Genomic DNA, 9461 nt, shown 5'->3' with positions numbered 1-9461 from the left:
ACCAGAGGCAAACAGGCATTCACACAGCAGATTGAGGAGCTGAAAAGACAGATTGAAGAGGAGGTTAAGGTAATGAACTATTGAGTAAGTGTGTATTAGGGTTATTCGTTTAAGGAATTTTGTAAATCCAATGATATTTCTTTCAACAGGCCAAGAATGCTCTTGCCCATGGACTGCAATCAGCCCGCCATGACTGTGATCTGCTGAGGGAGCAGTTTGAGGAGGAGCAGGAGGCCAAGGCTGAGCTGCAGCGTGGAATGTCCAAGGCCAACAGTGAGGTGGCTCAGTGGAGAACTAAGTACGAAACTGATGCTATCCAGCGCACTGAGGAGCTTGAGGAATCCAAGTGAGTAACATTCAAACAATTCGAAGGCCACTTCAGAAGTGAAGCATTTTAGCATAACTCAAATCCAGTTCTCGCATTAAAACAAATGTTCTAAACATGTTATTCAATTGTTTGTAATTATTATCTTACTACAAGAAAAACATTTTAGATTAAAGCAATGCTTTCTCATATTCATCTAGGTTCTGAGATTATGTAATGATTTGTATTTAATTCATGAAAGAATATCTGGCATAAAGGCATTTTCAGTGGTAAACTAATCGTATCCTTTTCTTTAACAGGAAAAAGCTGGCTCAGCGTCTTCAGGAGGCTGAGGAGCAGATTGAGGCAGTGAATTCCAAGTGTGCTTCTCTTGAGAAAACCAAACAGAGGCTCCAGAGTGAGGTGGAGGACCTCATGATTGATGTGGAGAGGGCCAATGGGCTGGCTGCCAACCTGGACAAGAAGCAGAGGAACTTTGACAAGGTAGCAATTTTTACTTTGTGTGGCCAAGCCATACAAACAAATATGTATTTATTTTTCCTCATATTACCACCTAACCAACTAAACTGTATTAATGATGTTATTCAGGTGTTAGCAGAGTGGAAACAGAAGTACGAGGAGGGTCAGGCAGAGCTTGAGGGAGCACAGAAGGAGACTCGTTCTCTCAGCACTGAACTGTTCAAGATGAAGAACTCTTACGAAGAATCTCTTGATCAGCTGGAGACCATGAAGCGGGAAAACAAGAACCTGCAACGTACGTTCTACAATATGTAAAAGCTACATTGTGTTTAACACTTGTTATATTTTTTTCTTATATTATATTCAACTTTGTTAGAATAAAGTGTTATTATTTTGCAATGTAAGGCTTAACAATATTCAACACATATGTCTCTCTGCAGAGGAGATCTCAGATCTGACTGAACAGATTGGTGAGACTGGCAAGAGCATCCATGAGCTGGAGAAGTCCAAGAAGCAGGTGGAGACCGAGAAGGCTGAGATCCAGACGGCTCTTGAAGAGGCTGAGGTACTTTTTTTCTAGGGAAAATTATGGAAAAATATACCAAAACATGGTTTAATGGCAAATATTAATATTTATTCTTTGATATCATTAGGGAACACTGGAGCACGAAGAGTCAAAGATCCTGCGTGTCCAGCTGGAGCTCAACCAGATTAAGGGTGAGGTGGACAGGAAGCTGGCAGAGAAAGATGAGGAGATGGAGCAGATCAAGAGGAACAGCCAGAGGGTGATTGACTCCATGCAGAGCACTCTGGATTCTGAGGTCAGGAGCAGAAACGATGCCCTGAGAATCAAGAAGAAGATGGAGGGAGACCTGAATGAGATGGAGATTCAGCTGAGCCACGCCAATCGGCAGGCTGCTGAGTCCCAGAAGCAGCTGAGGAATGTGCAGGCACAGCTGAAGGTATTGATAAAAAAACAAACTGTTGCACAGACTTGGGTCAGTGCAGGTACATTTTAGCATTCATGTGAATATATTCCTGTTATTTTTTCACTAGGATGCTCAACTGCACCTTGATGATGCTGTCAGAGCACAGGAAGACTTCAAGGAACAAGCTGCTATGGTGGATCGCAGGAACGGTCTGATGGTATCTGAAATTGAGGAACTAAGAGCTGCTCTGGAACAGACAGAGAGAAGTCGCAAGACTGCTGAGCAGGAGCTGGTGGATGCCAGTGAGCGTGTTGGACTTCTGCACTCTCAGGTGAACAAGCCCCATCAGTAAACCCTTCAGTCATTTAAAAATCTAATGACAATTAAATAACGTGAAAATCCGTCATGTAATGACTAAAGTATCTTCTTTTTCCTTTTAGAACACAAGCCTTCTGAACTCCAAGAAGAAGCTTGAGTCTGACCTGGTCCAGGTCCAGAGTGAAGTGGATGACACTGTTCAGGAAGCAAGAAATGCAGAGGAGAAGGCCAAGAAGGCCATCACTGATGTAGGTTTACATTTCCATTTGTTACTTTCACTCTAATATGTTCAAGATGTTTCTCATTAACATCTTATGCTGTTTCTTCTAGGCTGCTATGATGGCTGAGGAGCTGAAGAAGGAGCAGGATACCAGCGCTCACCTGGAGAGGATGAAGAAGAACCTGGAGGTTGCTGTAAAGGACCTGCAGCACCGTCTGGATGAAGCTGAGAACCTGGCCATGAAGGGTGGCAAGAAGCAGCTCCAGAAACTTGAGTCCAGGGTATGATAGTCACATTAAGAATTTGCACAACTAAAGCAAGTCTTTAGGACGAGAAAGACAGATATTTATTGTCTTGTTTTTTGAAGGTGCGTGAACTGGAGGCAGAGATCGAGGCTGAGCAGAGGCGCGGAGCAGATGCCATTAAGGGTGTCCGCAAATATGAAAGGAGGGTGAAGGAGCTCACCTATCAGGTACAGTCACTTTGATAGTTACCGTGTACAGTGCAAAAATGATCTAATATATTTACCATTAACAATACACATGCAAATCTTTACTTCCTATTACAGACTGAGGAGGACAAGAAAAACGGTGCCAGGCTGCAGGATCTGGTTGACAAATTGCAGCTGAAGGTCAAGGCCTACAAGAGGCAGGCTGAGGAGGCGGTAAGGACAAAACAGAAAGTTTGACAATATGTCCTATTATTTTAATGTACAGTAGTACTATGGATCTTGTTGAACATTTACATTCTTTTCTGTCTTGTATTTCAGGAGGAACAGGCCAACGTCCATCTGTCCAAGTGCAGGAAGGTTCAGCATGAGCTGGAGGAGGCTGAGGAGCGCGCTGACATCGCAGAGTCCCAGGTCAACAAGCTGAGGGCAAAGAGCCGGGACGCTGGCAAGGTAAATATATACGCCGGTTTAGTGAAAAATAAACTAAGAAATTATTCTTTGATGTGTATTTATACTGTATATCGATATCTTAGAGCAGATTCTTTACAGTATTATGTTCACCTTATATAGCATTAGGTTGAAATACTATAAAATTAACAGATCACAATTATTATCCCCTATCACTTTTTCACACAAACTGTTTATGTGTTTCTTACAGGGAAAAGAAGCAGCAGAGTAAACCACACAAGAGTCTGGCTGTGTTGAATCATACAATATGAAACAATTCATGCATAAACAATAAAGGTTCATCTGTTGATATTAAATCCTGTCTGTAATACTTTCGTTGCTTTGCTTCTCTGAAAGGTAGTTTTTTTGGGACATGAAAAACACTAAAAACATGAATGAATGCACTGTAAGTTGTATTAATTTTAAAAACTAAGCATACTTCTTTTTCTCTTGGAGGTAACAACATAACTAATGACCTAATCAATCAAACTGATGCAGGGAAGCTTAAAACAAGATCAAAATCGTGGAGACAATATAAAAACAATACAGTAGTGAACTGGTTTTTTGTTTGTGTCGTCCTTCTCTGAGGACTTCTTTGTCCCACTGGACTCGTCCTGCATACTGTTCATCCTGAGACTGGGACTTTGACTCCTTCATGGAGGTGGTGGTGGGGCTTTATTTGCATAAAAGCTTAGTGGTTGTTTCAGCAAAAAAGTGTGAAAGAGAGACGGAGGAGAGTAGGGAAAAAAAATGCAGCTGAACAAATGCATGTTTTGAATAGCGTTCAATAAAAATATAACGCGTGTGGGAAACACTGGTAACTCATAATGCTTGATTTTATTTACGGAGAAAGGCCAGAATGAGGCTAAAGTTTCACTGAGTCAAGGCCTTCATTTACTCTTTGTATACTTCCAATGTCGATGATTGTCATCTTGAATCTATATTGTGTATTTGTTTAAAAAAAAAAAGCAGTCATTGATAACTTTTGTTATATGTTACTGTTCTTAAATTATGCAACATAATGATGGATCTTTTCTACTTCTACTTCCAGAGACCATATGTTATTTATAGCTGTCGGGGTGTAAAGATCTTATTTTTTTAAATGTAGTAAAACGTGTTTATTGGAAAATGTTAACAAGCCAACCTTTAACGTAACTCCAGGTGGTCGGAGACAGAAGGTTACTTCCTTTTGTGGAGCTAACGGTGTATTTCTAGATGTTAATAGTTTTCAGTTATAATTGATATGGCCGAAACAGAGGAATACACAAACAGAAATACATTGTTTTTTTAACATTTTTTAAAACTTTTTATAACTCAACAAGGCCTCCTTTTAACCATTTATCCCACTGCTTCCTATTTTTGTACTTTGTCCCGCTAATCTCCCGATTTCACCAAGATATCGCCACAGTTTCTGTGACATGTCCAGACTGGAGGACATGTCTGGTACAACCTGGCAACCCCAACCCAAAACAAACCCGCCGGTGGTGCCATGCGTCCCTCGTCACGTTCAAGCTTACATTCAAATTAACGTCCACTGAAACTTAAAATGTGTGAAACAGCTCCTAAAAAGAAGACGTTTGTGTTAAAATGTCTGCCTTTTGGTGCAAGACCTTAGCGTGTGTAGCCGCTAGCCATGTCAGCAAACACCGTGCGTTGTTGTAAAGTAGCCTATGTTATGCAAAATTTGGCATAGTTAACGGCCAGGAAAAATACTTTAGCAAAACATGCTAATTCTAGCATACACATCCATGCTTTGGATGAGAGCTGCTAACGTTAGCATCTGCTCGTGCCTGAGAGGTACGTATGAAGACGGAGGCTCACTCACGGACACAAAGGCAGAGGTAACACACTACAGTTTATGTTTCTACATTATGCATTTCCATGCATTTTAGGCTCTTCATTAGTCATTTCTACATGCATTTATTGCATTTGTTGCTTATTGCACGTTGCTAGTAGGTGAAACGTTAAAGGTTGGCATGGTAACATTTTCCAATATACAGTTTGTAATATAATATAATAAGTAGTTGTCAAACTTTTACAATAATGTGTGTGAAATATTCTCCGTGCAAAGTACCCCATGACCAGTGCAAAGCTTTTTTTTTTAAAAGCGCCAGTATAAAGAGGTATGCCTACATGACAACGCTGCACCACTTTGCACATTACCACTCACACATAAACTCTAACTACAAAAAAACATTTAAATGATACTTCAAATGTTTAAAATCAATTACTTAGTTAACCTAGTAGTAAGTGTGATTTTTCAGGGAATAACGCATGACAGATATTTAAAAAATTAAAAAGTAAAATCTGTGCGCCCAGTTAGCTCAGTTGGTAGAGCGGCCGTCTGTATCTGGAAGTTTACTCCTTGACTGATGATTTATACATTTCTATACATTTGAAGCATATGTGGAGCATGTCACATCTAATATATTCATATATTGTGTTGATGTTGGTGTTGTCATGATATGAATCCTGCTGTACAGATTTAGAGCCCTATCTTGCACCGGGCACAGTGCAAAGTCCTCTTTCATGTGTTCAGCTGTAGTGTCAAAAATAAAGGCTAAACATTTCCAAAAATGTCCTTTAAATAACTAATGGTGTCTGAAAAAGATCCATAATCTGTAACGTTAAAGCATGACTCTCGCCAAAATGCAACCTAGAAAAAAAGACTATATTAATTTATTATTAAAAAGACTATACTAAAAGATTATCCTGCTTCCATCAGAACGGTGGATACGGTGTTATTTTTCGAACCAAATTAAATTAGAAGTTTTTTTAATTGAATGATGACAACATTTTACTGATGGTATATACATTTCTATATATTTGAAGCATATATGGAGCATGTCACATCTAATATATACATATACTGTGTTGATGTTGGTAATCTCACGATATGAATCCGGGCACAGTGCAAAGTCCAAGGTAAGTGTGTTTGCTAGTTTGAGACTAGCCATGTCATCGAAGACCGTGTGTGTTTTTGCAAAGTATGTCGCGCAGATTTTAGCGTATTACACGGCGGGGAAAATGACGTTAAAATATGCAAAAGCATAAACATGCTTTGCATTGGAGACGCAGAGCCGCTAACGTTAGCATCGGCTCGTTCCTGAGAGGCGTGACGGACACAAAGGCAGAGGTAACGTACAGTACTGTTTATTTTTTATACGTTTTGTATTGCTATGGATTTAAAGTTCATTGGAAGTAGTTTAGTGTTTAGATCGCTGTATTTATTGTATACATTTGTGGTGAAGGGTTTACATATGTTTGGACATTGCCAGTAAGTTTATGGTTGGTAACATTTTCTGATATAATGTTACAGTTTTTACTACATTTAAAAAAAATGTTCTTTACACCCCGAGTGCTATAAATAACATATGGTCTCTGGAAAAAAAGTAGAAAAGATCCATCATTATGTTGCGTAATTTAAGAACAGTCACATACAACAAAAGTTATCAATGATTGCTTTTTTTAAGCCAAAATGCACAATATAGATACAAGATGACAGTCATCGTCATTGGAAGATTACAAAGAGTAAATCAAGGCCTTGACTCAGTGAATCTTTAGCCTCATTCTATCCTTTCTCCGTTAATAAAAACAAGCATTATGAGTTACCAGTGTTTCCCACACAGAGTAATTTGTGGCGGCCCGTCACACAATGTTTTTTTTTTTTTTTAAATAACGCTATTTAAAAAACACATTTGTTCAGCTGCATTTCCTTTCCCTGCTCTCACTCCATACACACACACACACACACACACACACACACACACACACACACACACACACGCACACTCACACTCAGAGCACCCTGAATTTGTGATTATTTGGCAGAAGATTTCTATCTACCTTTGCTGAAACCATCCCTAAGTTTTATGCAAATAAAGCCCCGCCCCCCACGCCACATATTGCTTTCTAATCTGTGGGAAACACTGGGTACTGTGTATAAAAATGCACTGAGCTCCTTTCTCTTCTTTCAGGGAGAAGATGATCTGCAGCATCCTGCTGCTCATCATCCTGACCTCCTGTGTCTCTGGTTAGTTTCCAGCTGCACTTTATTATCCACTACCACTAAACAAAGAAGGAAAGAAGTGTCCACAGAAACATGTGGAGATGGGGTTTAAAGTGGTCAGTATGTCTGCTAATGGTAAATATATTCATTTTTGTACTGTACACGGTAACTATCAAAGTGACTGTACCTGACAGGTGAGCGCCTTCACCCTCCCCTCATATTTGCGGACACCCTTAATGGCATCTGCTCCGCGCCTCTGCTCAGCCTCAACCTCTGCCTCCAGTTCACGCAGCTTCAAAAAAACAAGACGATAAGTATCCGTCTTTTTTTTTCCTAAAGACTTGCTTCCGTTGTGCAAATTCTTAACGTGACTATCATACCCTGGACTCCAGTTTCTGGAGCTGCTTCTTGCCACCCTTCACGGCCAGGTTCTCAGCTTCATCCAGGCGGTGCTGCAGGTCCTTAACAGCAACCTCCAGGTTCTTCTTCATCCTCTCCAGGTGAGCGCTGGTATCCTGCTCCTTCTTCAGCTCCTCAGCCATCATAGCAGCCTAGAAGAAACAGCATAAGATGTTAATGAGAAATATCTTGAACATATTGGGGTGAAAATATGAACAAATGGATTGTAAACCTACATCAGTGATGGCCTTCTTGGCCTTCTCCTCTGCTATTCTTGCTTCCTGAACAGTGTCATCCACTTCACTCTGGACCTGGACCAGGTCAGACTCAAGCTTCTTCTTGGAGTTCAGAAGGCTTGTGATCTGAAAGGCAAAAAAGGCACCTTAGTCATTAAATGCCTGATTTTCACGTTATTTGTAATTCGATTTTTGAATGATTGAAGAAGTAATTGGGCTTGTTCACTTGAGAGCTCAGAAGTCCAACACGCTCACTGGCATCCTGCTCCTCACTTTTCCTCTCTGTCTCCTCAACAGGAACACTTGTAGTGAATGTGACCCAGACCTCCTATCAGGCAGAGGAGAACCACGACATCACATTGGAGTGGACCTTCACAACCAACCCTCACAGTTTCATCCACCTCTCTTAACATCTTCTGTGAACTGTTAACTGTCCTCTGACCCTCAATACTGTTTTGCCTCCATGAACGAGTCGAGGTCCCAGAGTCTCAGGATGAACAATATGCGGGACGAGTCAAGTGGGACAAAGACGTCCTCAGAGAAGGACGACTCAGACTTCATGTGTCCAGACTCAGGACTGAAGACTCGGGACTGTGTGTGTGTAAAGTGTTCACAGATTATAAGAGTAACTCTGGTAGATGTTGGCTCAATGTCACTGGTAAGATGATTCACGAGAACTGGAGTTTTTCTGTTTGTACTTAAATAAATGAAAGATGCAGATTATTTAGTTATTTTCACTAAAGCAGGTTTCCTTCTTGTGAATCAGCCACATTATATCTTCTGTTCTTTACAGCAGCTGCTGATGAGCCCAAACCTCAGAGACCAACAGTGAGACCAGAACCAGAGTCTGGGAAACATTTGGATCCTCTACGCTGAAGTGGTAACAGTGGCAGCAGCAGTTCTACTGATTCTCTAATTCTTTGTCTTCTACTCTTGTTTAAATGTACTGATAATTAAAGAAATCACCTTCAGTTTGCAGCTGTGAGTCTTTCAGAGAAGCGAGCCATCAGGACTTATCAGCCCTCAGTCTGGATGACCCTCTTTAAATAAATCATCAGAGCATTAAGTCACAGTCATAAAAACAAACAAAAACAAGAACCAATGACCACAGCTCGTTTGATTTCATTCAGGTAATGTTTCGGTTCTTGGTTGATTGAGATCAATTGCAAAAACTGATTTATCGTCAATGTACAATATTGGAAATCCAGAAAAGTCAGAGAAAAATAATGTTGCTGGCACATCTGAGATTTGATTTGGTGTTTTACTACAACAGAAAATGTAAAGTGAATCAGATTTGGTAAATTACAGTAAATGAAGTCGTAGTAGTTGGTGTTGAGCAGATGCATTATGCTACCTTAACTCTACGACTTCACTTCTCTGTTGCACTGGATGTTACATTAGTAATGTTGGAGACACTGCAGTAAATTGTTGGTTAAATAACAACAACCTGCTTCATCTTTACTTTTATTTTGAACAAAATAAGAGAAACAGCTGCAACCCAATCGTATTAGTCCTGAGCTGCAGGACAGGTAGGCCTACGTATTCTTATGTTACAGAGAATAGAAACAGAACTCAGTAGTTCAGGAGACACAAAACCGTTTACTACTGTTTTGTTTTTTATATTTTCTCAACGATTTTGATCTTTTTGGGATCTTCAGTTGATCAATG

The 9461-nt window shown here is 40.2% G+C and overlaps 2 protein-coding genes across 2 annotated transcripts in view; one reads left to right on the top strand and one right to left on the bottom strand.

The window, feature by feature from the left end:
• The window catches only part of LOC117935200 (myosin heavy chain, fast skeletal muscle-like), a 9746-nt gene extending 6350 nt beyond the window's left edge, over positions 1–3396 (top strand). Inside the window, exons 26-38 of the mRNA XM_034857337.1 lie at positions 4–69; positions 150–346; positions 625–808; positions 914–1079; positions 1225–1349; positions 1438–1746; positions 1841–2044; positions 2154–2279; positions 2362–2532; positions 2619–2723; positions 2820–2915; positions 3021–3152; positions 3361–3396. Coding sequence (XP_034713228.1) covers positions 4–69; positions 150–346; positions 625–808; positions 914–1079; positions 1225–1349; positions 1438–1746; positions 1841–2044; positions 2154–2279; positions 2362–2532; positions 2619–2723; positions 2820–2915; positions 3021–3152; positions 3361–3381 — 1902 coding nt within the window. The 3' untranslated portion in view covers positions 3382–3396. The remainder of the gene's footprint in view (positions 1–3; positions 70–149; positions 347–624; positions 809–913; positions 1080–1224; positions 1350–1437; positions 1747–1840; positions 2045–2153; positions 2280–2361; positions 2533–2618; positions 2724–2819; positions 2916–3020; positions 3153–3360) is intronic.
• A 3815-nt stretch (positions 3397–7211) lies between these two features.
• On the bottom strand, positions 7212–8354 carry LOC117935199 (myosin heavy chain, fast skeletal muscle-like). The gene is made up of 6 exons (XM_034857336.1): positions 8253–8354; positions 8049–8121; positions 7794–7939; positions 7539–7709; positions 7346–7450; positions 7212–7217 (listed from the first exon to the last, which is right to left on the bottom strand). The coding sequence occupies exons 1-6, from the start codon at positions 8352–8354 to the stop codon at positions 7212–7214; spliced, it is 603 nt and encodes a 200-aa protein (XP_034713227.1).
• Positions 8355–9461: the final 1107 nt, after the last annotated feature.

The sequence above is a fragment of the Etheostoma cragini genome, chromosome 19, assembly GCF_013103735.1.
Source record: "Etheostoma cragini isolate CJK2018 chromosome 19, CSU_Ecrag_1.0, whole genome shotgun sequence".
In the NCBI taxonomy this organism is placed as follows: Eukaryota; Metazoa; Chordata; class Actinopteri; order Perciformes; family Percidae; genus Etheostoma; species Etheostoma cragini.
This window is presented reverse-complemented; position numbering and strand designations above follow the sequence as displayed.

Bases quoted from the DNA above. Each gene is read 5' to 3' on its own strand.
- LOC117935199 (XM_034857336.1), bottom strand. From the start codon at position 8,354: ATGAAGTCTGAGTCGTCCTTCTCTGAGGACGTCTTTGTCCCACTTGAC. The intron at 8,122-8,252 runs GCAAAACAGTAT...TCTGCCTGATAG, and splicing joins ACCTCGACTCGTTCATGGAG to GAGGTCTGGGTCACATTCAC. The intron at 7,710-7,793 runs GTAGGTTTACAA...TGTTTCTTCTAG, and splicing joins CCAAGAAGGCCATCACTGAT to GCTGCTATGATGGCTGAGGA.